At 46.9% G+C, this 27,804-nt stretch overlaps 1 protein-coding gene across 1 annotated transcript in view; it reads right to left on the bottom strand.

Moving 5' to 3' along the window:
- The window catches only part of P2RX2 (purinergic receptor P2X 2), a 122,011-nt gene that overhangs the window by 54,243 nt on the left and 39,964 nt on the right, over window positions 1–27,804 (bottom strand). Inside the window, exons 4-6 of the mRNA XM_075341490.1 lie at window positions 8,102–8,177; window positions 6,275–6,371; window positions 4,317–4,397 (exon numbers count right to left, since the gene is read on the bottom strand). Coding sequence (XP_075197605.1) covers window positions 4,317–4,397; window positions 6,275–6,371; window positions 8,102–8,177 — 254 coding nt within the window. The remainder of the gene's footprint in view (window positions 1–4,316; window positions 4,398–6,274; window positions 6,372–8,101; window positions 8,178–27,804) is intronic.

Genomic DNA, 27,804 nt, shown 5'->3' with positions numbered 1-27,804 from the left:
GTTTCCCGTATTAATAAAAATGTTTTATGTTCGTAACGTTCAAGTATGTGCCTCCCGTAAAGGAAGATCTAAAAAGTTAAAAATTTTGAAGTTTGTACAACCGTTAGTATACTTGTACTCTGTTCCCGTTTTTCTATCTTTCAGAAAACAAAAATAAACCGGTGATGGACGGGCAGCCCGCGGATGGTCTGCATTAAACCAAGGGGGAATGTGACGCCCTGGACTAGTCAGGTCGCCGCAGGGAGTCACACACACACACACATCCCTCCCCAAGTAGGTGACAGCAGCCAACGAAGAAACCCTTGTCACCACCCTCCAGGTTTGATGTCTACACCAGGGGTGGCGGAGCCAGGCAGTTGGTTCCGCCCAGCGAGGAGTTCACAGGCCTGGAGGCGGGAAAGACACAAGTTCAGACAGTAGTTCTAGAGCAGAGTGTGAGGAGTAACCTTGATGGTGAAGGAGGGAGGACAAGTTCAAGGGCAGACCTGTGACCAGGCCTGCCAACAAACTACTCCGGTGGCTTGGTTGGAGCCCAGTCACCTTTGGCAAGGAGGCAGACGGTGGTGGCCGCCTGCAGGAGCTGGGATTACAGCCGGTGGAACCGTAGGGACCGGGGTCGGGCGGTGGCCCGCCGGTACCGAATCGGGGAGCCGATTGGAAAACCGGAGCACCAGGAGGGGTACTCAGACCCAGTACAAAGCCCTGAACCGACAGGGCCGAGTCAAATCAATTGATTGAGGACTGGACGTAAGGACCTATCCCACACAAGACCTGTTAGAAGACAACAGTCCAACCATACAGGGTAAAGCCACCGCCAAGGCATAGAGACCCAAAGGGTCAGCGTCTGCGGGCAAACGGACTCCTACGGCATATACCAGTCGGGGAGCGGACTACCGTTGCTTAGGCATAGGAGTCAAACATTCATACAAAGAGGTGCAGGAGAAAGGCGGAAACCACCAACCTATTCTGGGAGAAGCTGCATCCGGCTGCGGGCCCCGTTCATCACCCCGTTTGGTTTACCAGAGACTCCAGTGTATTGTGTCATAATGAGTACACCAGTGTCTTCGGGCCGCGCACCGTGCCGCACCACATCAGCACCCAGCACGCACCCGCTCCCACGCCTCAGCACCTCCCTCGGGCCCCCGGGACCATCGCTTCCCTACCCACGGAGGGGTCAACACCAAGCTGCGCAACACCATCCCTGGGAGGCCTAGTTAACGGCAGCGGTGGTGTCTATCTATTCACCACAACCCGTGGGTGGCGTCACGAACTTACATCCCAAACCAAACCACCGCGGCCCCGGCCGTGGAACTTCCCCGTCAAGTCCCTGCGTGTAGCGCCAACTCCCTTGCAAGAGTGACGTGACCCCCGGGTCCGTTAGAGGCTCGAGCCACCACGCACCATACGAGCACGGATCCGAGCGGCTCGGCAGTTGCAGCCGAGCCCGCGGGGCGGTACATATATTTATGTACCTAGGCTGAAGAGTCCAAGTTCAATTGCCATCCGAGAATCCACTATAGTTACAACTCTACCAGATAACATATTGATAGCGACATAGATGGTTAATAGAATAAATAAAAGGTCTACCTAACAATGATGCACATGACAATAATGACAAGGATATTTTACCTTCAAGGAGTATGCTCATGTTCTCTTTTGAGTATCTCAGAGCAATGCAATCTCCTTACCATTTCTTAACTGGTTTCTCTGGTAAGGCGGGATGTCCTCCTTTAGTGACAGCTCTGGTGAATAGAACTGTAGCATTCGTTGATCTATAAAGCTCAGCACAAGTTCTGCTATAGCACATTCAGGCTTTAGTGGTATGTTCTGAGTCTACACTGTTATCCATCTATTTCCACATAGATACAGTGCCTACAAGTAGTATTCAACCCCCTGCAGATTTAGCAGGTTTACACATTCGGAATTAACTTGGCATTGTGACATTTGGACTGTAGATCAGCCTGGAAGTGTGAAATGCACTGCAGCAAAAAAGAATGTTATTTCTTTTTTTTTTTTTTTTTTTACATTGTGAAAAGTTTATTCAGAGGGTCATTTATTATTCAACCCCTCAATCCACCAGAATTCTGTTTGGTTCCCCTAAAGTATTAAGAAGTATTTCAGGCACAAAGAACAATGAGCTTCACATGTTTGGATTAATTATCTCTTTTTCCAGCCTTTTCTGACTAATTAAGACCCTCCCCAAACTTGTGAACAGCACTCATACTTGGTCAACATGGGAAAGACAAAGGAGCATTCCAAGGCCATCAGAGACAAGATCGTGGAGGGTCACAAGGCTGGCAAGGGGTACAAAACCCTTTCCAAGGAGTTGGGCCTACCTGTCTCCACTGTTGGGATCATCATCCGGAAGTGGAAGGCTTATGGAACTACTGTTAGCCTTCCACGGCCTGGACAGCCTTTGAAAGTTTCCACCCGTGCCGAGGCCAGGCTTGTCCAAAGAGTCAAGGCTAACCCAAGGACAACAAGGAAGGAGCTCCGGGAAGATCTCATGGCAGTGGGGACATTGGTTTCAGTCAATACCATAAGTAACGTACTCCACCGCAATGGTCTCCGTTCCAGACGAGCCCGTAAGGTACCTTTACTTTCAAAGCGTCATGTCAAGGCTCGTCTACAGTTTGCTCATGATCACTTGGAGGACTCTGAGACAGACTGGTTCAAGGTTCTCTGGTCTGATGAGACCAAGATCGAGATCTTTGGTGCCAACCACACACGTGACGTTTGGAGACTGGATGGCACTGCATACGACCCCAAGAATACCATCCCTACAGTCAAGCATGGTGGTGGCAGCATCATGCTGTGGGGCTGTTTCTCAGCCAAGGGGCCTGGCCATCTGGTCCGCATCCATGGGAAGATGGATAGCACGGCCTACCTGGAGATTTTGGCCAAGAACCTTCGCTCCTCCATCAAGGATCTTAAGATGGGTCGTCATTTCATCTTCCAACAAGACAACGACCCAAAGCACACAGCCAAGAAAACCAAGGTCTGGTTCAAGAGGGAAAAAATCAAGGTGTTGCAGTGGCCTAGTCAGTCTCCTGACCTTAACCCAATTGAAAACTTGTGGAAGGAGCTTAAGATTAAAGTCCACATGAGACACCCAAAGAACCTAGATAACTTGGAGAAGATCTGCATGGAGGAGTGGGCCAAGATAACTCAAGAGACCTGTGCCGGCCTGATCAGGTCTTATAAAAGACGATTATTAGCTGTAATTGCAAACAAGGGTTATTCCACAAAATATTAACCCTAGGGGTTGAATAATAATTGACCCACACTTTTATGTTGAAAATTTATTAAAATTTAACTGAGCAACATAACTTGTTGGTTTGTAAGATTTATGCATCTGTTAATAAATCCTGCTCTTGTTTGAGGTTTGCAGGCTCTAACTTATTTGCATCTTATCAAACCTGCTAAATCTGCAGGGGGTTGAATACTACTTGTAGGCACTGTATAACAGAGCATTTGAAGGAAAAAGGTCTAGACAGCTAGACCAGAGAGTTATGATTAGGAGAGAGACATACTGTATATCTCTTCTGATGAAGAGAGGGAGAGGAAGGGGAACATGGTGAGCAAATAACTTCTATATAGAAATCAATGGCCTGGAGAGAGCTGATTGGATGTTAAGAATTAACCAGGGCTTCATGGAAACTAGCTGTACACTATAAAAGATAAAATATCTCATTGCAGAGATAACAGCAGATAGAAAAAACAAGTCACTGACAAATTAGCTTATTTTCATGCTATCTAACTAATTAAAGCAATTTAAGAACATCCTTTTAAGAACCTTACAATAAAGCAGCTATACGGTGAATAGTTCTCATATTGCCTGTGTGATCCACCTACGAAACATATGCATTTAGATAAATGCCACAATTTTGCCTAAGTTTTGGCACTTACTTTAAGTAGGTACTCACTTAAAGACAATGGACATCAAATACCTTCACTTTCTTAGAAAAAAATAAAATTGCAATGCACATCACAAATAGAAGTCTGTTAATAATTTCTTAAGGGATTTTGTCTAAAATGATGTGGGCTCCAAAAACTAATCCAAAGTATCATTAACAATACCCTCTTCATTTTATTTTTTATTATTATTATTATTATTATTACGGTTTTCTTTTGTGGTAATGTGTTATAGTATAAATCTAAGCAAGCACTAGTTGCATTATCTGAGGCTCAGCAACAAATTAATTTAATCATACAGTAAGAGGATTGGAATCACCTCACTAAGCAATCTAAGTCTGGACTTCATTTGTACAAGCTTTTTGGACAAGATTTTTGTACTATTGATTAAATAATCTTACTTGGAGAATCCAAACTGAGGGAAATGGATGTTGTTCTTGATGAGGATGGTGAAACTTGGGACAAACTCATGCAATGACTCACTAGAAACAAAGAGACAATGGAAAGAAATGAACAGAAAGAAGACAGAGAAGATTATATTATGGTGGCGGATAGTGACGAAGAAGAGATAACAGTCAGCTGAGAAATAACTAAATACCCTCTGAGAATATTGTATGCTTCCAGGATATTAGCAATATTTCTGAACTCTCCTCAGGGGAAATGATGTATTGCATTTCCTGGCACTGTACAATTTATCTCAAGGCTCGTACACTGAATTGCAATGGGGGAGATGTATAGGATAAAGAGGAATGATTAAGAAAAATGGTAGAGTTTCCCATATAATGTAAACCTGTAAGCTTTAAAATGTAGATTGTGGCTTCAATACAGACATTACTCTACCTTTACAACACTTCCAACACATACAGACAGACAAACAAGCTCTGCTTGCCCTCAAAGTTTCTTTTTCCTCAATAGTGATAATGGTGATCTTCAGCTATCCTTTAGTACCAAAGTCTCCACCAAAACAGTGTTGGGTTGATTTGATGATCTTATATAGATATGTTAATTGCAGTTTGCCTGCTATATAGTAGATATATAACAATCAGCTGGTGGCCAATATCTGATCCCTAATAATGATCCCTCCGGCTCCTCCTGTAGGATAACAGTGGAGTGCAGGAGGTTTCATATACAAGAGAATAGCTGCAAATATACAGTATATATAAAGGCACTTTGGTTTTATTTGAGGTTTTGTCATTCGGTGTTCAGCTTTGCACTCACTGGGCGTCAAGGCAGTGTCGGACTCTACTCTCACCACAAAGTCTGACAAACACCCTGATGTCCCTTAGTTGCTTAGCCTGACTCAGGCATTGGCTGTTTTAGCTTCAGTGCTCTCCAGTCCAGCTGGAGTTAATTCCTGCTGGCTTTGTGAACTGCTGTTAGGAGCTCAGGCTGATTTTACCACTCACAGCTGCCTTCACTCTTTATAAGGTACTGGATCCAGTTGCTCCTTGCCAAATTTAGCTCAGGGTTTCTTCAACGATATTGGTCCCCATTGTAGTGATCCAAAACCAGGTGATCTGTTGTGTGCTGTCCTTTGTGGTTTAGAAGGAAAGACCTCTGTTGATAGTTTATTTCCTCCCTGTGTTTTATTTCTTCCTGAGCATGTATTATTTCTCCCTTGTGTTTGATTGCAGTGTGCATGTGTTTTAGATTTTCCCCTGTCTGTGGTATTTGTGGGGTTTGCTTCTCCGGTCCCAGCCCTTTCCTGGGTTGGGAGAGATGGGGTGTTAGATCAAGGTTCGGACAGGAGTTAGGGTCACGCTGACGGTCCAGACCTGGCTACCATCAAGCCCACCTGTGGAAAAAGGGACAGCACAGGGTCCCTAGTCCAAGGGCCAGTTTAGTGCTCCCTGCTCCAGTTATCCCGACACTCCGTAACAGGTTTCCTGTACCTGCCACTTTCATTGGGACACAATGACTGGTCAACAATTCTCTTTTTCTTTTTTTTAAGGCTAAAGTACCATGAATCAATTTTATGCACACTATGAAAGGGAAAAGTTTTTTCTTGTTTTTTTTTCATTTTTTTTCAATAGTTTTAAAAATGGAAACATTTTATTTTGAGACCCACTATTAGACTTGAACATGTAATCACAGCAATTACAGGGGGTTGTCGGCTACATATCACAGCGAGTATCAGCTGTGTATAGAGCGGATTTAGCTCCTGATACTACTCTTTTGAGTGCCAGTCGACATCAACCATACAGGTACGGTGGGTATAAGAAAGGACTAACAAATGGTTAAAAATAATGTTTAACCCTAGAACGCATACCTGGGGCCTCGAAGGCCTGCTAGGTGACTTGTTTTCTATGGTAGATTTCTATGGTTGCGCGTTCTAGGGTTAATTTAATATGTTACTAACCTAGTCACAGTTTCATCTTCTAATGGACACCATGCAAGAATCTCACAGGTTTTTAGTGATCCACGAGTAGCATTGACACATCGCCCAGTCTGCAATCCTACAAAAAGAAGAGAAAGAGTTCTTACTAATTATCTTATTTAAATAATGCCGACAGATTTGCTTGGAAATTAGAAACATGACAAGTAAACTGACAAGAACAGTGGTGTGCTGCCATAAGAGATTACACTCTAAAAGAGATACAAGAGCTCATCCCCCTGTGTGGATTGGAAAACATGGAAAAACAATAAACGCTGTATTAAATAATCGCCCAGCTAGTAATTAAGGCATAGGGGATATAAAATGCAGAGTGATGGGGAAAAGGCAGCTGAGGACAGGATGGAGGGAAAATATTTTTGACCGTGTAAGGTTGTGTAATACCTACAGATTCTCCACACATCACATAGCTCCATAAGGTGAGTTTGTACCATGTAAGAGCGTGGAAGAGCCAGAGATTCTCGGAATATCACATATAGCTCCATAAGGTGAGTTTGCAACATGTAAGATCATGTAATAGCCATTGATTCTCAGAATATCACACTTGGCTCAGTAAAATGTAAAAAATGATGAAAACTGGTAATATTAGAAGCAGATCTAATGGCCCAGGGCAGGGAGTAGTAGAGAATACTACTGGTGCGGACAGGAGAAGGAGACTGCTGAAACCCTAACAAACCCATAAGTCATCGTCCCATGTAATGAAGAATCAGACTCAGGTATATACATCAGAACTCTCTTTATTTGGAGATTTAATAACCAAATCTCATCTTTTAGTGGATGGTGATCGTTCACAGCCCAAAATATCAAAATAAAACTACTGTAATAAATCACAGTAAGCCAGTACAAAGCGTTGCGCCGCAGCTGGACTCCCGGCACGGGTAGCTTTTGTACCAAAAAACCACCAACGTTGCTGAATTGATTGCTGCTGTGACTTAATACAATATTATGTAAGCCAAAACCCATACAAATCATTGTGTCGCAGCCGGACTCCCGGCGCAGGAAAGCCAAACCAGTCCAAATCATTGTGTCATAGCCGGACCCCCGGCGCAGAAAAGCCAAAACCAGTATAAATCATTGTGCTGGAGCCGGGCTCACGGCGCGGGTAAGCTTTTGCACCAAAACCATCACATCAACGCTGACAAAGGGAGGGAGGGTGGGACAGCTGCCTCCGGGTCCCACATAGTGGGGAGAGACCGGAAGAGGCCGGGAAAGTTTTATAAAGGAAGGAAGCAGTAGGAGGAGGAGGGGAATAGAACCATTGGCTGCAACAAAACAGGGAGGAGGGAGAAATTACATGGGACGACCGAATTAACCCGTTATCACGGGGCACAGCAGTCAGGGGGCCCTCGGTGAAATACTGGAATGCCCCACATTATGTAAAAGCTGGACCAGGTTTGTAGATCATTAACTGAAAGAAGGCTTTTTTTAAATGGAGATGAGAATTGAGCTATATGATGGTGGAGCCACGTGGAGATTTGTAGATTAGCAGCACTTTTTTCTGCAAATAAACAGAAAAGTAGCATAACGAACAAGAAAGAGCGAGGAATTTATTATAACCATTGGTATTGGATTTAACCTGCCAGTCTGTTTAGTTAAATCCCAAAAATGCTAAAAGACAATAGTCAAAATTGATTATAATTAGGGCCTGGATTTCTGTTATGCACTGTCAGTGTTGAGGTTGGAGTTCCAATACGCTCAAGTTTTATGGTCCTCGGTGTTAGGTAACCAAAGCATGTCTATAATGTCCGCAAGTGACAGGTATGATGTAGTGCAGACTAGTATCAAGTGACTTACCATGACCAAGCACATGCATGTCTCCAATTTTACAGTCTGCAGCTGAGATGCAACGAGCGTCAATTACACTCTTACTCTGAAAAACAAGATAAATATGTGCAAAACGTTTAGGCAAGTGAGGAAAAAATGCTGTGAAGTAAGAATACGTTCAAAAATAAAGTAGGGATAGTTTAATTTTATCCCTTAGCAAAATGCAAAGTGAATAAACAAAAAAGAAATATAAATCAAATCAATATTTGATGTGAACACCCTTTGCCTTCAAAAGAACATTAAGGCTTGTGCGCACGTTGCGTAATTGCATGCAGTTACGCTGTGATCTGCACCGCAGTGTAACTGCATGCGTCATGCGTCCCCAGCATAATCTATGGAGATTGTGCAGGAGACGTGCGCACGTGGCGTATTAGAGCGTAGCGCTTTGGCTGCTGCCCGAAGCGCGCATTCTAAGAAGTGACATGTCACTTCTTTCCTGCGATCTGCATGCAGTCCCTGCTCTGTCTATGGCAGGGGCTGGGAGGGGCTACAAGCTGAGCGCATGAAATCGGCTTTTGTTTCTGCAGCGATTTGAAGCTCACGTGTGCTGTTCAAATCGCTGCAGAAATTTCTGCAGGGCCAGTACGCAACGTGCCTTATTCTTCTAGGCACACTTGCAGACAGTTTTTCTATGAGCTTGGTTGGGAGCTTGTTTCAAATAACTTGGAAGAACTAAACCCCAGATTTTGAATGTAGAATGTAGGACTGGATATTGCAAAATTTTACTACTTTAATAAAGGACTCCAATACTTCTGTGTGCAGTTTTGACATTGAATTTTGTCATTCCTGGCACATAGTATTTCAATTAACATGGAATGACAAATTAATTTACGATTCAGAAAAACATTTCATTGTTCTGTAATGTGAAACATACCAAATAAGACTCTTCATTCTTAAAAACAAACAAACAAAAAACATAGATCACACATCAGAAGTTGAAGTTAGACATTTTTCCATTCCATTTGAAAAAATGGCAACACCGCTCAACAACGTTGGGATAGGGTAAACAAAAGGCTGTAAAAGTAAGTGGTACTAATGAAAAATAGCAGGAGGATCAATTTTCTACTACGTTACATGACTGTGTATAAATGGCAAAGACTTTGAATATTCCACCACCTACAGTTCATATTTTGATCAAAAGCTTCTGGAGAAATCCATGTCTACATTGGAAAAAGCCAACTGTCAATATTTGCAGCTTGCAATCTACGAGCTCTCAGGCGGCAATACATTAAAAACATGCATGATTTCACCATAAAAATCAGTACATGAAATTCTGAATATATCCAGAAATCATTGTCCGTGAACACAGTTTGCCATACAATATACAAATGCAAGCTAAAGCTCTATCAAAGAAGAAGCCACTTATCAACACAAGCTAGAAATGCTGCTGTCTTCTCTGGGACTCAATTAAAATGAACTGATTAAAAATGAAAAACTGTTCTGTGGTCAAATGAATCAAAATGATAAATTCTTTATGGAAACTATGGACACAACTTCCTGTGGACTCAGGGAGAGAACATCCAGCTTGATATCAGTTCACAGTTCAAAAGTCTGCATATCTGATGGTATAGAGTGAGGATCCAGTAGGTGAGGGTAGAGATGGTCATGTGGAGCTGAAATGGATCGAGGGTTACTGTATGTCGTAGGCTTGTCGGAATAGATGGGTCTTCAGGTTCCTTTTGAAGCTTTCCAAGATAGGTGAGAGTCTCATATGTTGGGGCAGAGAGTTCTAGAGTATGGGGAATGCACGGGAGAAATCTTATATGCGATTGTGTGAGGAGGAGATAAGACAGGAGTAGAGAAGGAGATCTTGTAAGGATTGGAGGTTACATGCAGGTAAGTACCGGGAGACTAGGTCACAGATATATGGAATAGGCAGGTTGTGGATGGCGTTATATGTCATAGTTACGGTTTTGAACTGGAGTCGTTGGGCAATGGGAAGCAAGTGAAGGGATTGGCAGAGGGGAGAGGTTGGGGAATAGAAGGGGCACAGGTGGATTAGTCGGACACCTTAGTTTAGAATAGATTGTAAGGGTGCGAGAGTGCTTGAAGGGAGGCCATAGAGCAGGGCGTTGCAGTAGTCCAAGCGGGAGATAATGAGGGCATGCACTAGTGTTTTTCCTGCGTCTTTATTAAGGAATGTAAGAATCCGGGAAATTTTTTTAAATTGTAGTTGGCTGGAGGTGAAGAGGGCTTTTATATATGGCTTGATTGAGAGAGCAGAGTCGAGAATTAACCCCATGCAATGAGCGTGCGGGACTGAGGAGAGTGAGCAGCCATCAACTTTGATGAATAGGTCTGTTGGGGGGTTTGAATGAGAAGCAGGAAAGATAATGAATTCCATTTTGTTCATGTTAAGTTTTAGAAATCTAGCAGAGAAAAGGGATAAAATAGCAGACAGAAATTGTGGGAGTCTGGTTAGTAAGGAGGTGATGTCAGAGCCAGAGGTAGATCTGTGTAGCATCAGCAGACAGATACTGAAAATCGTGGTACTCTATGAGCTGTCACACTCCAAAAAGTGTAGCTGGAGAACAGCAGGGGTCCAAGAACTGAACCTTAAGGGACACCGACATATAAGCAACGAGATGAGGAAGTGGTGTGAGAGTGGGAGACGCTGAAAGTTTAGTCGGTTAGGTATGAAGAGATCCAAGAAAAGGGAAAGTCTGTGATGCACAGAGATAAGAGAATCTGTAGTAGAAGGGGATGGTCCACTGTGTCGAAGTGCTAATCCATATCTGTATAAAGTGAATAAATCACTGTTGGTTAACATACCACTGATTCTCATTCTCTGCACCGTTGCATCTTGCACTTGTTTTACAAAGCATTATATAGAGGTTGTAGAAAAACATATGATCGCAGCCACACAATGTCTATTTCTGGGAAGATCTTACATATTTCAATAGAACACTGCTAAACCACCTACTGTATACATCACAACACAATGATTTGCAGAAGAAGAGTTCTAGTGTTGTATTGGCCTCCTGCCGTCCAAAGCTTTCACCAATAGAAAATATTTGGTGCATCACAAAAGGAAAAATAATCAGACAAGAATGGAACAACATTCCTCTCCAAAAAATCCAGCAGCCTCCTTAATTCCCAGACGTTTACACATAAACTGTTGTATAAAGAAGAGAAGATCCTACTCGGTGGTAGATATAGCCATGCCTAAACATTTTTGAGATGTGTAGTTGCCATCAATTTGTAAATAAGGTTTTTTTTGTTTTTGTTAAATATTCAGCTCATTGGCTGCATCATCCACGTGGTACAAGTCATGTCAGTGGTGCAGACATCGCAGGAATGGTGCCACTGCAGGAGGTGAGCATACATTGTTTTTAAAAGAGAATGGCACTCACCAGATATATGCTGTGTGGAAACTTATTTATTCAGGCTTGGAGGTTACATGTGCAGGGCAGGTAGGTGGGGAGGGAGAGCTAAACACGTCCGACGACAGCCGTTTCGCACTTGCAAAGTGCTTCAGTTGGTCTGAATAAACGTGACATCATGTCCGTTTTTAACCACATAAAACATGTGGCTGATGTCAGGTAATTAAAATGGGTTAAAAACATTTCACCAAAACTTGGAAATATAACAGCGAATTAAAGAAGATATACATTTCTACAATAGAAAAATCACTGGTATCCCCGGGGAATAGTATTGATTTATTTTATGAAATCGTAATGAGGGACATGAGAGCTCTAAAATATCCCACCTTGAAAAACAATCTATCTGCTGCTGAAAAAAATAGCTTTAAACAAAATCAAATCTTTGAAAAATGTCACTATAAGGAAGGCTGACAAAGGTGGTGCCACAGTTCTTTTATCCACCGATTATAATCTAGCGGAATCAAAACGCCATCTTGATAATCGTTCCATATATCAAAAATTGGACTGTGATCCAACAACTAGACTAAAAGAAAAGTTACGTAGTTTTTTGAATGGACAGGTTGCGGCAGGCTTTATTACTAACAATAGGGCTGAAAAACGTTTTCCCTCTTTTCCAACCAAACCGCATTGGTATTGGTTGCCCAAAGTGCACAAATCGGAATCCAGGCCCCCGGGGAGACCCATAGTCTCAGGATCAGGCTCCCTCACCGAGCCCCTGTCGGCATACCTGGACTGGTTGCTACATCCATATTGGAGACAATCCCCTCCTTTGTGAGGGATACAGGTGACCTGGTGAAACAGTTGGAGCATTTTGAATGGCAAGAGACATTCTGCTGGGCTTCACTGGATGTGGAAAGCCTTTTCACCAGGATACCACAGCAACTTGGGATTGACACCATAACAGAGATGCTGAGAGGTCTAGGTGAGGACAACCTCCTTATACATTTTGTGAAAAAGGCCTTTTCACATTTGTCTTAAAGCATAACACCTTTGTCTTAAAGCATAACACCTTTAAATTTGGCCACTCTAGGTTCTTACAAAGCAGTGGGGTGGCCATGGGTACCCCGGTGGCTTGTACCTTTGCAAATCTCTTTCTTGCACATTTGGAGGACAATTTGATCTATAGTTCCTGCAATCCCTATATAAAGCATATAAGAAAATATTTACGCTTTGTTGATGACGTACTGATAATTTGGGACGGGGACAGAGAACAATTTGAGTCCTTTGTGGCATATCTAAATTTGCAAAATAATTATAACATGTTGTTCACATACTTGTTTGGTGATCAGACTACAGAGTTTCTGGAAGTAAAATTAACTGCCCAGGATGGGAGGATTGTATGGGAACTCTATAGAAAACCCACCACTGTGAACACATTGTTGCACTATGAAAGTGCTCACCCAGGACACGTTTTGCAATCTGTCCCTTTCGGACAATTCCTAAGACTGAATAGGATCACGAACAGTCCAGACATATTGAATTCCCAGACTGTAGATTTGAGACAACGGTTCATAGAAAGGGGTTATCCCCTAAATCTGATTGATCAAGTACAAAAACAGGCAGAAATAAAACTCCTTTCTGATAAAAATGAAAATAAAAAACCTGTTAAGACACATGCCAAAAAACAATTGAAACGTTTTGTTTTTAATTTTAAATATGGCCCTATGGACCAAATAATAAAACCAATTATAAACAAGAATTGGCATATTATTGAAGGAGTACAGGAACTTTAAGGAATGGCCCTTAATAAACCTTTATTGACATACAGACGATGTAAAAATATTGGGGACATATTAGTCAAAAAACGCTATATGCCTCCCAGATCCTGGTTACACCGTATTGGTCCTGTAGGTAATTATAGATGCGGCAATTACTCGTTAGCTTTGGAAATTGGAGGCCATTCACATATGGTAAGACATTTGATTACCTGCAGGACGAAAATGGTAGTGTACGTTATATATTGTCCATGCCATTATTTTTACATCGGTAAAACTATACGACAGTTATTTATCAGGTTTAGAGAGCACAGAAATTCTATTGCGAGTGGAGTAGGGTCTATGCGTTTAATCAATCACGTAAAAAATTACCATGACGCTGACTGTAATGTTCTGACTTTTGCAGGTATAGATCTGATTGAACCTGCAGCTAGAGGTGGTGACACCCGTAAGACTTTACTTAGACGGGAGGCAGAATATATCATGAAATTTAATGCCACAGGCCCGCTAGGTTTAAACGATAAGAATGATCTGAGTGTGTTCCTAGGATGAATTTTCTGTGATTTTTCTATTGTAGAAATGTACAGTGCCTACAAGTAGTATTCAACCCCCTGCAGATTTAGCAGGTTTGATAAGATGCAAATAAGTTAGAGCCTGCAAACTTCAAACAAGAGCAGGATTTATTAACAGATGCATAAATCTTACAAACCAACAAGTTATGTTGCTCAGTTAAATTTTAATAAATTTTCAACATAAAAGTGTGGGTCAATTATTATTCAACCCCTAGGTTTAATATTTTGTGGAATAACCCTTGTTTGCAATTACAGCTAATAATCGTCTTTTATAAGACCTGATCAGGCCGGCACAGGTCTCTGGAGTTATCTTGGCCCACTCCTCCATGCAGATCTTCTCCAAGTTATCTAGGTTCTTTGGGTGTCTCATGTGGACTTTAATCTTGAGCTCCTTCCACAAGTTTTCAATTGGGTTAAGGTCAGGAGACTGACTAGGCCACTGCAACACCTTGATTTTTTCTCTCTTGAACCAGGCCTTGGTTTTCTTGGCTGTGTGCTTTGGGTCGTTGTCTTGTTGGAAGATGAAATGACGACCCATCTTAAGATCCTTGATGGAGGAGCGGAGGTTCTTGGCCAAAATCTCCAGGTAGGCCGTGCTATCCATCTTCCCATGGATGCGGACCAGATGGCCAGGCCCCTTGGCTGAGAAACAGCCCCACAGCATGATGCTGCCACCACCATGCTTGACTGTAGGGATGGTATTCTTGGGGTCGTATGCAGTGCCATCCAGTCTCCAAACGTCACGTGTGTGGTTGGCACCAAAGATCTCGATCTTGGTCTCATCAGACCAGAGAACCTTGAACCAGTCTGTCTCAGAGTCCTCCAAGTGATCATGAGCAAACTGTAGACGAGCCTTGACATGACGCTTTGAAAGTAAAGGTACCTTACGGGCTCGTCTGGAACGGAGACCATTGCGGTGGAGTACGTTACTTATGGTATTGACTGAAACTAATGTCCCCACTGCCATGAGATCTTCCCGGAGCTCCTTCCTTGTTGTCCTTGGGTTAGCCTTGACTCTTCGGACAAGCCTGGCCTCGGCACGGGTGGAAACTTTCAAAGGCTGTCCAGGCCGTGGAAGGCTAACAGTAGTTCCATAAGCCTTCCACTTCCGGATGATGCTCCCAACAGTGGAGACAGGTAGGCCCAACTCCTTGAAAAGGGTTTTGTACCCCTTGCCAGCCTTGTGACCCTCCACGATCTTGTCTCTGATGGCCTTGGAATGCTCCTTTGTCTTTCCCATGTTGACCAAGTATGAGTGCTGTTCACAAGTTTGGGGAGGGTCTTAATTAGTCAGAAAAGGCTGGAAAAAGAGATAATTAATCCAAACATTTGAAGCTCATTGTTCTTTGTGCCTGAAATACTTCTTAATACTTTAGGGGAACCAAACAGAATTCTTGTGGTTTGAGGGGTTGAATAATAAATGACCCTCTGAATAAACTTTTCACAATTTAAAAAAAAAAATAAAAAAAGAAATAACATTCTTTTTTGCTGCAGTGCATTTCACACTTCCAGGCTGATCTACAGTCCAAATGTCACAATGCCAAGTTAATTCCGAATGTGTAAACCTGCTAAATCTGCAGGGGGTTGAATACTACTTGTAGGCACTGTATATCTTCTTTAATTCGCTGTTATATTTCCAAGTTTTGGTGAAATGTTATGTTTTTAACCCATTTTAATTACCTGACATCAGCCACATGTTTTATGTGGTTAAAAAGGGACATGATGTCACGTTTATTCAGACCAGCTGAAGCATTTTGCAAGTGCGAAACGGCCGTCGTCGGACGTGTTTAGCTCTCCCTCCCCACCTACCTGCCCTGCACATGTAACCTCCAAGCCTGAATAAATAAGTTTCCACACATTCCAAAAATAAGACAAGGTGTTATATTATTTTTAGCTCCAAAAGATGTTCTAGGGCTTATTTTCAGGGAGTTATCTTATATTTCGTATTAGCATTGTGGCGCCCACCTGTAGCGGTCGCCCCAGGAACACCACTCCACCTTCAGGGACGCCACAGGGGCTTCATTTTGGGAATCTCTGGCCACAGGTATGTCAGGTTTATTTACATGGGAGTTGTGACGCCACTCACGGTTTGCGGTCAGGGTGATGGGTGACCGCCACTGCAGGTTTAACGAGCATCTGGGGCTGATGGAGTCTGCCGTCGGGTGGTATGGCCTCCCGTGAGTGAGGGTGGCCCCAGGGGATCGGGTGGGTAGAACAACAGGTCCCAGAATAACTCAGTCTCAGTCCAAGATGTCTTTCAACTCATTTTAACTCTCAGATGTTTTCGTGAGGTAACCTGGGCGATACTGAGATAAACCAGGAGGAACCAGGTTTCCTTTAGGCCAGTCTAAGGGTAACCGTTAACTCGCCTTCCTAGCACTTTTTGTTTCGGATAACCCCTGACTTGAAGTACCGTGTGATTCATCCAGGGAAGTCGCTACTGCCTTTTCTCCCCTTTTTGGCCCGTTTGCCGGCAGCGTGGACAAAGGAAGATGGCTCCAGGCTCGATCCTCCTTATGGGCCCCTTCGTTGCTGCTGAGGCTCGGACTCTAGTTGGTTGGTGTGGGACTTGTGGTCCCCCCCACCGGCAGGTTTAGCAGATCAATAAAGGGATGTCTACTCTAGGGACCTGTTCCCCGTGCGTGCCTAGTCACCAGAGAGTCTCCTTACACGACCAGATGACTTCCTCAGCGTCTTTCTGTCCAACTTGCTGGTGACTGTTCTCCCCCGCTAACGGCTACTTCACGGGCAGGGTCTGACTAGCATGTCAATGTGTGTCTCTCCTTCAGCACCTTCCTTCTGCGCCTACCGCCATCAGACTGACTAGCTCCTCCTACTTTCCTTACAGCCGCTGCTACCTTAGCTTCCAGCCCCTCCCCTACACCCAGGGCCGTATTTACCATTAGGCACCCGTGGTCCGGTGCCTAGGGCGGCAGATTGTGAGGGGCGGCACCTTCTGGCAGCAAAAAAAAAAAAAAAAATTTTTTTTTTTTTTTTTTTTTTACATTTTTTTTTTGTGGCCGCCGAGCACAGGGAGCTGATTGACCCCGGAACTGCCGGCGCCTGCACTTCCGGGGTCACAGGCGCGCGCCAATCAGCTCCTTCCTCTGTGCTGCGTCCACTGCTGTGTGGACGTCACATGCAGAGCTCACAGCAGGACGCCGTGGAGGACGCCGTGATGGAAGCCGGTGTCAGAAGAGGATACTCACGTGAGCCAGGAAGATGGCGGCGGGCACTGGAGCAGGTAAGTGGATTCATAAGGAGCGTGGGAGTGTCTCTAATGCAGACCAGAGATCTGCGCATGCGGGGGGGGGAGGCGGCAAAGGCAGATACTGGAGGGAGGCAGAGGCTGAGACTGGGGGGAGGCTGGAGGGAGGCAGAGGCTGAGACTGGGGGGAGGCTGGAGGAAGGCAGAGGCTGAGACTGGGGGGAGGCTGGAGGTAGGCAGAGGCTGAGACTGGGGGAGGCTGGAGAGAGGCAGAGGCTGAGACTGGGGGGAGGCTGGAGGGAGGCAGAGACTGGGGGGAGGCTGGAGGGAGGCAGAGGCAGAGACTGGGGGGAGGCTGGAGGGAGGCAGAGGCAGAGACTGGGGGGAGGCTGGAGGGAGGCAGAGGCAGAGACTGGGGGGAGGCTGGAGGGAGGCAGAGGCTGAGACTGGGGGGAGGTTGGAGGGAGGCAGAGGCTGAGACTGGAGGGAGGCAGAGGCTGAGACTGTGGGGAGGCTGGAGGGAGGCAGAGGCTGAGACTGGGGGAGGCTGGAGGGAGGCAGAGGCAGAGACTGGGGGGAGGCTGGAGGGAGGCAGAGGCAGAGACTGGGGGGAGGCTGGAGGGAGGCAGAGGCTGAGACTGGGGGGAGGCTGGAGAGAGGCAGAGGCTGAGACTGGGGGGAGGCTGGAGGGAGGCAGAGGCAGAGACTGGGGGGAGGCTGGAGGGAGGCAGAGACTGGGGGGGAGGCTGGAGGGAGGCAGAGGCAGAGACTGGGGGGAGGCTGGAGGGAGGCAGAGTCAGAGACTGGGGGGAGGCTGGAGGGAGGCAGAGGCAGAGACTGGGGGAGGCTGGAGGGAGGAAGAGGCTGAGACTGGAGGGAGGCTGAGACTGGGGGGAGGCTGGAGGGAGACTGAGGCTGAGACTGGGGGGAGGCTGGAGGGAGGCTGAGGCTGAGACTGGAGGGAGGCTGAGGCTGAGACTGGGGGGAGGCTGGAGGGAGGCAGAGGCAGAGACTGGGGGGAGGCTGGAGGGAGGCAGAGGCAGAGACTGGGGGGAGGCTGGAGGGAGGCTGAGGCTGAGACTGGAGGGAGGCTGAGGCTGAGACTTGAGGGAGGCAGAGGCTGAGACTGGAGGGAGGCTGAGACTGGGGGGAGGCTGGAGGGAGACTGAGGCTGAGACTGGGGGGAGGCTGGAGGGAGGCTGAGGCTGAGACTGGAGGGAGGCTGAGGCTGAGACTGGGGGGAGGCTGGAGGGAGGCAGAGGCAGAGACTGGGGGGAGGCTGGAGGGAGGCAGAGGCAGAGACTGGGGGGAGGCTGGAGGGAGGCTGAGGCTGAGACTGGAGGGAGGCTGGAGGGAGGCTGAGGCGGAGACTGGGGCAGGCTGAGGCTGGGGGGAGGCAAAGGCTGAGACTGGGGAAGAGAGGCTGATGCTGAGGGAAGATAGAGGCTGATGCTGGGGGAGAGAGGCTGATGCTGGGGGAGTGGGAGAGAGGGGCTAATGCTAGAGACAGAGGACAAGGGATGAGGGATAGTGCAATGACAAAATCGATTGGGTGGGGGGAGTGTAAGGACTCAGAATAAGAGGGGGCAGCATTGGGAGCTCATTGTGAAGAAGGGGCAGCATGTGTGGGATCAGTATGGAGTGGAGCAATGTAGGGGAGTCAATATCAAGAGTGGGGTAGTGTGTGTGTGGGGGGTCTCAGCATAAGCGTTAGTGTGGTCTTAGCATGAGTGGGGCAACATGAAGGTCTCATTATGGAAAAGAGGAAGGCAGCATTAGGAGCTCATGGAGAGGGACAGCATGCATGGGACATTGTGAGAAGGGGGCAGCATGCATGGGACACTGAGGAGGGGGCAGCATGCATGAGACATTGTGAGGAGGGGGCAGCATGCATGGGACATTGTGAGAAGGGGGCAGCATGCATGGGACACTGAGGAGGGGGCAGCATGCATGAGACATTGTGAGGAGGGAGCAGCATGCATGGGACATTGTGAGGAGGGAGCATCAAGCATGAGACATTGTGCGGAGGGAGCAGCATGCATGGGACATTGTGAGGCGGGAGCAGCATACATGAGACATTGTGAGGAGGGGGCAGCATGCATGAGACATTGTGAGGAGGGAGCAGCATTCATGGGACATTGTGAGGAGGGAGCAGCATACATGAGACATTGTGAGGAGGGGGCAGCATGCATGAGACATTGTGAGGAGGGAGCAGCATGCATGGGACATTGTGAGGAGGGGCAGCATGCATGGGACATTGTGAGGAGGGAGCAGCATGCATGGGACATTGTGAAGAGGGGGCAGCATGCATGGGACATTGTGAGGAGGGGCAGCATGCATGGGACATTGTGAGGAGGGAGCAGCATGCATGGGACATTGTGAAGAGGGGGCAGCATGCATGGGACATTGTGAGGAGAGAGCAGCATGCATGGGACATTGTGAGGAGGGGGCAGCATGCATGGGACATTGTGAGGAGGGGGCAGCATGCATTGGACATTGTGAGGAGGGGGCAGCATGCATGGGACATTGTGAGGAGGGGGCAGCATGCAAGGGACATTGTGAAGAGGGGGCAGCATGCATGGGACATTGTGAGGAGGGGCAGCATGCATGGGACATTGTGAGGAGGGAGCAGCATGCATGGGACATTGTGAAGAGGGGGCAGCATGCATGGGACATTGTGAGGAGAGAGCAGCATGCATGGGACATTGTGAGGAGGGGGCAGCATGCATGGGACATTGTGAGGAGGGGGCAGCATGCATGGGACATTGTGAGGAGGGGGCAGCATGCATGGGACATTGTGAGGAGGGGGCAGCATGCAAGGGACATTGTGAGGAGGGGGCAGCATGCAAGGGACATTGTGAGGAGGGAGCAGCATGCATGGGACATTGTGAGGAGGGGGCAGCATGCATGGGACATTGTGAGGAGGGGGCAGCATGCAAGGGACATTGTGAGGAGGGGGCAGCATTCATGGGACATTGTGAGGAGGGGGCAGCATGCATGGGACATTGTGAGGAGGGGGCAGCAAGCATGGGACATTGTGAGGAGGGAGCAGCATGCATGGGACATTGTGACGAGGGAGCAGCATGCATGGGACATTGTGAGGAGGGGGCAGCATGCATGGGACATTGTGAGGAGGGGGCAGCATGCATGGGACATTGTGAGGAGGGGGCAGCATGCATGGGACATTGTGAGGAGGGGGCAGCATGCATGGGACATTGTGAGGAGGGGGCAGCATGCATGGGACATTGTCCTCACATCATGCTGCTCCCTCCTCACAATGTACAGATCATATTTCATAATCGAGGAAGGTGTGGTGGATATACAGTAGTTTATAAGGGAGGGCAGTGTGGTGTTTATTAGGGGCAGTGTCACAGTCACAGTATATAAGTGGGGACGGTGTGGTGGGAATATTTTATACTCATGCTATGTTTTGATGTGCCTGTGGTGATTCCCATTGGGGGGGGTTCGTTTCTTATTGATACTTTTTAAAGTGTGCTACAGAGTAGATCTGCCTTAAACAGATGTCGTGTGCGAAAACTCAGTTTTACGTTGTCACTAAGGGGCGCGACCACTTAAAGTGTCTAGGGCAGCACGAAGGCAAAATACAGCCCTGCCTACACCCCTAGATGAGATGTGGAGGAAAACCCTTTCTTGGGTCTGCCCAAGGGTCCCCTCTAAGATGTGGGAGACCTGGTTGCTATGTGTCTGTGCATACACACCCTATTCCGGCCTTTGGAATTACCTGAAAGTACTGTCCCAGCATGGGTGCAGTACTCAGTGGCGCCTGACCAGGTCAGGGGCGCCACAGCATCAGTGATTGGATTGCCCATTAATGGAAAATGAATATTCATTCCATTATCTCATCCACCCCTTAGCGCCGGCATCAGTAATTGGAAAGTGTGTTAATTGCAAATTAATATTCACACCATACCCCCACCCATAATCCCACCCATCATTCTGTATTGTCATCAGTGATTCAGTCAGATTGCCTTATTACTACCTGAGGATCGCATTGCAATCCTCAGGTTGGCCGGGGGCTATTCCTCAGCATGTATTTCTATGCAGCTGTCATGCTCGGGTGACAAGAATTGCGCTGTGACTTCGGGCAGTAATAAATCTAATTGAATCACTGATATTGGCACAGAGGGGAGGGTGGGAATGTGGATGAGGGATGGGGGTGAATACTCATTTGCAATAACACATTTCAATCACCGACGCCGTCACAGAGGGTTGGGAGGGAATATGGGCAGTGGAAGGGGTGAATATTAATTTGCTATTAACACTCGTTCCAAAACACACGTTCCAATCACTGACACCGACACAAAGAGGTGGGCGGGAATATGAGTGGGGGAAGGGAGTGGGTATTCATTTTCATTGGAATGTGTGTTAATCACTGACGCCGGCGCAGAGGGTTTGGCAGGATTATGGGCGGGGAAGAGATGAATATTCATTTGCCATTAACACACATTACATTCACTGACACAGCATAGAGGGGTGCGCAAGGGTTATGGGAGGGGGAAGTGGGCGTATATTAATTTTTTGTTAACACATGTTCAAATCACTGATGCCGGGCGCAGAGGGGTGGGTGGGGGAAGGGGTGAATATTAATTTTCCATTAACTAGCCAGGATGTGACGTCCGAGGCTTATAGCAATACAACGGGTTAACGTACAGTACAGACCAAAAGTTTGGATACACCTTCTCCTCTCTAGAACAACTATGAAGAGGAGACTTTGTGCAGCAGGGCTTCATGGTAAAATAGCTGCTAGGAAACCACTGCTAAGGACAGGCAACAAGCAGAATAGACTTGTTTGGGCTAAAGAACACAAGGAATGGACATTAGACCAGTGGAAATCTGTGCTTTGGTCTGATGAGTCCAAATTTGAGATCTTTGGATTCAACCACCGTGTCTTTGTAGAAAAGGTGAACGGATGGACTCTACATGCCTGGTTCCCACCGTGAAGCATGGAGGAGGAGGTGTGATGGTGTGGGGGTGCTTTGCTGGTGACAGTGTTGGCGATTTATTCAAAATTGAAGGCATACTAAATCAGCATGGCTACCACAGCATCCTGCAGCGGCATGCTATTCCATCTGGTTTGCGTTTAGTTGGACCATCATTTATTTTTCAACAGGACAATGACCCCAAACACACCTCCAGGCAGTGTAAGGGCTATTTGACTAAGAAGGAGAGTGATGGGGTGCTACGCCAGATGACCTGTCCTCCCCAGTCACCAGACCTGAACCCAATCGAGATGGTTTGGGGTGAGCTGGACCGCAGAGTGTAGGCAAAAGGGCCAACAAGTGCTAAGCATCTCTGGGAATTCCTTCAAGACTGTTGGAAAACTATTTCCTGTGACTACCTATTGAAGCTCATCAAAGAGAATGCCAAGAGTGTGCAAAGCAGTAATCAAAGCAAAAGGTGGCTAATTTGAAGAACCTAGAATATAAGACATATTTTCAGTTTTTTCACACTTTTTTAAGTATTTCATTCCACATGTTTTAATTCATAGTTTTGATGTCTTCAATGTGAATCTACAATTTTTAGAGTCATGAAAATAAAGAAAACTATTTGAATGAGAAGGTGTGTCCAAACTTTTGGTCTGTACTGTACTTCAATAAAAGTTAGATATCCTGAAAGGGCTGCCCAAGCCCTATTTCAGGTCAGGATACTATTATAGTATGGTATGTAACTATTGCTTATTTTTGTAGTAGGGCTTATTTTCGGGGAAACACAGTTAAAAAAAAAAAAAAGAAAATAATAACCACCTCTCTGTGTGCAAGCTCCAGAGGTCGCTGTGCACCATAACCTTGTAACATTAATGTTGCAACCTTATGATGTACAGCAATCTCTGAGTCTTGGACGAAGCCATAAGACCTGGTCTATAGCAAAGAGGCCGGAAGATAAGGCGCGCACAACGAAGGAAAGAAGAGGACCACATGGCAGGCTACGAGCAGGGGGGAAGCCAGAGCAATCAACGGTGAGGTATAGTTTTTTCCCCAGGTCTGTTCCGACTTATATACATATCCGGCTTATGAACAAAGCTACAGAACGTATGTACCTCGTAACCGCCTATATATACAGAGCAGTGGCGTAACTAGAGATTGATGGGCCCCGGTGCAAAGTTCGGACCCGCCCCCCCTCACGTACACTGACACTTGGGGTACGGGATGACACTGGCACTCGGGGTATGTGACAATGTGACGCCCTGGCAAAACCAGATAGTCACAAATAGGCCCCCGCATAACACCTTCCCTCACTAGGAAACACACAGCCAACCAGAAACCCTAGTCACCCCCCTTTAGGGAAAGACAGACACACCAGTGGGCGTGACCAGGCGGTTGGGACACGCCCACCCAGGGGTCCAGACCGCCTGGGGTGGGAAAACAAGCAGATCAAGTTTGGAGTTCAGTTTGAAGAGGAGTGTGGGCTGGAGCTAAGTGTAGCTCCAGCAGGAAAGCCCAAGTTGAACGGTACCAGGGTAGGAGTCCTGGTGCCACTGGCTAGGAGGCAGACGGTGGTCTCCGTCAGCAGGAGACAGGAAAACTGCTCGGCAGAACCGAGGTGGACCAGGCTAGGGTTGTAGACCGCCTGTACCGACACGGGGAACCGACCCAGAAACCGTAGCACAAAGGAGGGTACTCGGACCCTGAAGCCAGAACCGGAACCAAGCAGACTGGTTAATTCACCGATTGAGGCCAGGACTAGAGGTCCTGTCCCACCCAAAGTCCCTCATAGAAGACAACAACCCACCGATAGGGATAAGCGGTCACCCCCAGTGCCCATAGATCCCACGGGCCAGCGTCTGCGGGCACGGCACCTTAAGCCACATCCAACCGGGAGCGCACTCCTGAGTTTCACGCTAGGAAGTCCACCTTACACAAAACAGTGCAGAGAAAAGGATAGAGACCACCAGCCGGGTGGGGGACCCGAATGCAACCGGCTGCGGCATCGGCCACCATCACCTTGGTTTACCAGATACTTGTGTGGTTTATTAACAGTGAGTACACCAACACTCCCTGCGGTCGCTATCCCCTGCACCAAGCCACCGGGTCCCGGGGCCACCATCCCTGCCCACGGAGGGATTAACAACTTGCTGCACAACATCCCCCCCGGGTGCCCCATAACAGCAGCGGTGGTGTCCCACCTCACTATACACCGTGGGTGGCGTCACAAACTTACTACCCGTACAGCTACGTCCCCCCATTTATTTGGCGTGTTCGCGAGACCCCCGGGTCCGGAGACCCTCGAGCCGCCACCCCTGAAGGCCCGGACCTGAGCAGCACCGGCTACTGGCACGGGGGCGGCACAACAATCACACTGACACTTGGCTCTTACCCTCAGCACCCAGGTTTCCCATGATCTAAAAACCATCTATCAGCACCCAGCTTTCCTATGTTCTAATATCCATCTTGTCATCGGCACCCAGCTTTCCCATGCTCTGCTATACATCTTTCCCTCAGCACCCAGCTTTCCTATATCAGAGCATGGGAAAGCAGGGTGCTGAGGGAAAGAGCCTTTTTCCCTCAGCACAAAACGTTTGAATCCCATGCTTGTATCTTTGTCCCCTGTCATATATAGTTCTCCAAATACTGTAATGGCCCCCACATAGCCTTCCATATAGTATAAAGGGTCCTACATAACCCTTGATATAATAGAATGCAGCCCCATAGTCCTCCATGTATTAAAATGCATTTCCCATAGTTCTCCATGTATTATAATTCCCCCCCATAGTACTCAATAGATTATACTGCACCACATAGGCCTCCATGTTTTATAATGCACCCCCATAGTCCATATATAAGGTGCCTCCATAGTCCTCCATATATAATAATGTAGCCCCCATAGTCCCATATGTATTATAATGCAGCCCCATAAACCTTCATATTGTATTATGGAGCCTCATACTCCTCCATGTAAATGCACCCCTATAATCCATGTATAAGGTGTCCTTCATTTTGTACAGTTAGGTCCAGAAATATTTGGACAGTGACACAATTTTCGCGAGTTGGGCTCTACATGCCACCACATTGGATTTGAAATGAAACCTCTACAACAGAATTCAAGTGCAGATTGTAACGTTTAATTTGAAGGTTTGAACAAAAATATCTGATAGAAATTGTAGGAATTGTACACATTTCTTTACAAACACTCCACATTTCTAGAGGTCAAAAGTAATTGGACAAATAAACCAAACCCCAAAAAAATATTTTTATTTTCAATATTTTGTTGCGAATCCTTTGGAGGCAATCACTGCCTTAAGTCTGGAACCTATGGACATCACCAAACGCTGGGTTTCCTCCTTCTTAATGCTTTGCCAGGCCTTTACAGCCGCAGCCTTCAGGTCTTGCTTGTTTGTGGGTCTTTCCATCTTAAGTCTGGATTTGAGCAAGTGAAATGCATGCTCAATTGGGTTAAGATTTGGTGATTGACTTGGCCATTGCAGAATGTTCCACTTTTTAGCACTCATGAACTCCTGGGTAGCTTTGGCTGTATGCTTGGGGTCATTGTCCATCTGTACTATGAAGCGCCGTCCGATCAACTTTGTGGCATTTGGCTGAATCTGGGCTGAAAGTATATCCCGGTACACTTCAGAATTCATCCGGCTACTCTTGTCTGCTGTTATGTCATCAATAAACACAAGTGACTCAGTGCCATTGAAAGCCATGCATGCCCATGCCATCACGTTGCCTCCACCATGTTTTACAGAGGATGTGGTGTGCCTTGGATCATGTGCCATTCCCTTTCTTCTCCAAACTTTTTTCTTCCCATCATTCTGGTACAGGTTGATCTTGGTCTCATCTGTCCATAGAATACTTTTCCAGAACTGAGCTGGCTTCATGAGGTGTTTTTCAGCAAATTTAACTCTGGCCTGTCTATTTTTTGAATTGATGAATGGTTTGCATCAAGATGTGAACCCTTTGTATTTACTTTCATGGAGTCCTCTCTTTACTGTTGACTTAGAGACAGATACACCTACTTCACTGAGAGTGTTCTGGACTTCAGTTGATGTTGTGAACGGGTTCTTCTTCACCAAAGAAAGTATGCGGCGATCATCCACCACTGTTGTCATCCGTGGACGTCCAGGCCTTTTTGAGTTCCCAAGCTCACCAGTCAATTCCTTTTTTTCTCAGAATGTACCCGACTGTTGATTTTGCTACTCCAAGCATGTCTGCTATCTCTCTGATGGATTTTTTCTCTTTTTTCAGCCTGAGGATGTTCTGCTTCACCTCAATTGAGAGTTCCTTAGACCGCATGTTGTCTGGTCACAGCAACAGCTTCCAAATGCAAAACCACACACCTGTAATCAACCCCAGACCTTTTAACTACTTCATTGATTACAGGTTAACGAGGGAGACGCCTTCAGAGTTAATTGCAGCCCTTAGAGTCCCTTGTCCAATTACTTTTGGTCCCTTGAAAAAGAGGAGGCTATGCATTACAGAGCTATGATTCCTAAACCCTTTCTCCGATTTGGATGTGAAAACTCTCATATTGCAGCTGGGAGTGTGCAATTTCAGCCCATATTATATATATAATTGTATTTCTGAACATGTTTTTGTAAACAGCTAAAATAACAAAACTTGTGTCACTGTCCAAATATTTCTGGACCTAACTGTATAATGCAGCCCCCACCAGGCCTCCCTGTGTATAATGCAGCCCCCACCAAGCCTCCCTGTGTATAATGCAGCCCCCACCAAGCCTCCCTGTGTATAATGCAGCCCCCATCAGGCCTCCCTGTGTATAATGCAGCCCCCACCAGGCCTCCCTGTGTATAATGAAGCCTCCCTGTGTATAATGCAGGCCCCCAACAGGCCTCCCTGCGTATAATGCAGCCTCCACCAGGCCTCCCTGTGTATAATGCAGCCTCCACCAGGCCTCCCTGTGTATAATGCAGCCTCCACCAGGCCTCCCTGTGTATAATGCAGCTCCCACCAAGCCTCCCTGTGTATAATGCATCCCCCAGCAGGCCTCCCTGTGTATAATGCAGCTCCCACCAGGCCTCCCTGTGTATAATGAAGCCTCCCTGCGTATAATGCATCCCCCAACAGGCCTCCCTGCGTAAAATGCAGCCTCCACCAGGCCTCCTTGTGTATAATGCAGCATCCACCAGGCCTCCCTGTGTATAATGCATCCCCCAACAGGCCTCCCTGCGTATAATGCAGCCTCCACCAGGCCTCCCTGTGTATAATGCAGCCTCCACCAGGCCACCCTGTGTATAATGCAGCCTCCACCAAGCCTCCCTGTGTATAATGCAGCCCCCACCAGGCCTCCCTGTGTATAATGAAACCTCCCTGTGTATAATGCATCCCCCAACAGGCCTCCCTGCGTATAATGCATCCTCCACCAGGCCTCCCTGTGTATAATGCAGCCTCCACCAGGCCACCCTGTGTATAATGCAGCCTGCACTAGGCCTCTCTGTGTATAATGCAGCCTCCACCAGGCCTCTCTGTGTATAATGCAGCTTCCACCAGGCCTCCCTGTGTATAATGCAGCCTCCACCAGGCCTCCCTGTGTATAATGCAGCCTCCATCAGGCCTCCCTGTGTATAATGCAGCCCCCACCAAGCCTCCCTGTGTATAATTCAGCCCCCACCAGGCCTCCCTGTGTATAATGCAGCCCCCACCAGGCCTCCCTATGTATAATGAAGCCTCCCTGTGTATAATGCAGACCCCCAACAGGCCTCCCTGCGTATAATGCAGCCTCCACCAGGTCTCCCTGTGTATAATGCAGCCTCCACCAGGCCTCCCTGTGTATAAGGCAGCCTCCACCAGGCCTCCCTGTGTATAATGCAGCCCCC

The sequence above is a fragment of the Anomaloglossus baeobatrachus genome, chromosome 1 (assembly GCF_048569485.1).
Source record: "Anomaloglossus baeobatrachus isolate aAnoBae1 chromosome 1, aAnoBae1.hap1, whole genome shotgun sequence".
In the NCBI taxonomy this organism is placed as follows: domain Eukaryota; kingdom Metazoa; phylum Chordata; class Amphibia; order Anura; family Aromobatidae; genus Anomaloglossus; species Anomaloglossus baeobatrachus.
The sequence above is the reverse complement of the archived record's forward strand: the minus strand, read 5'-3'. Positions and strand labels throughout refer to the sequence as shown.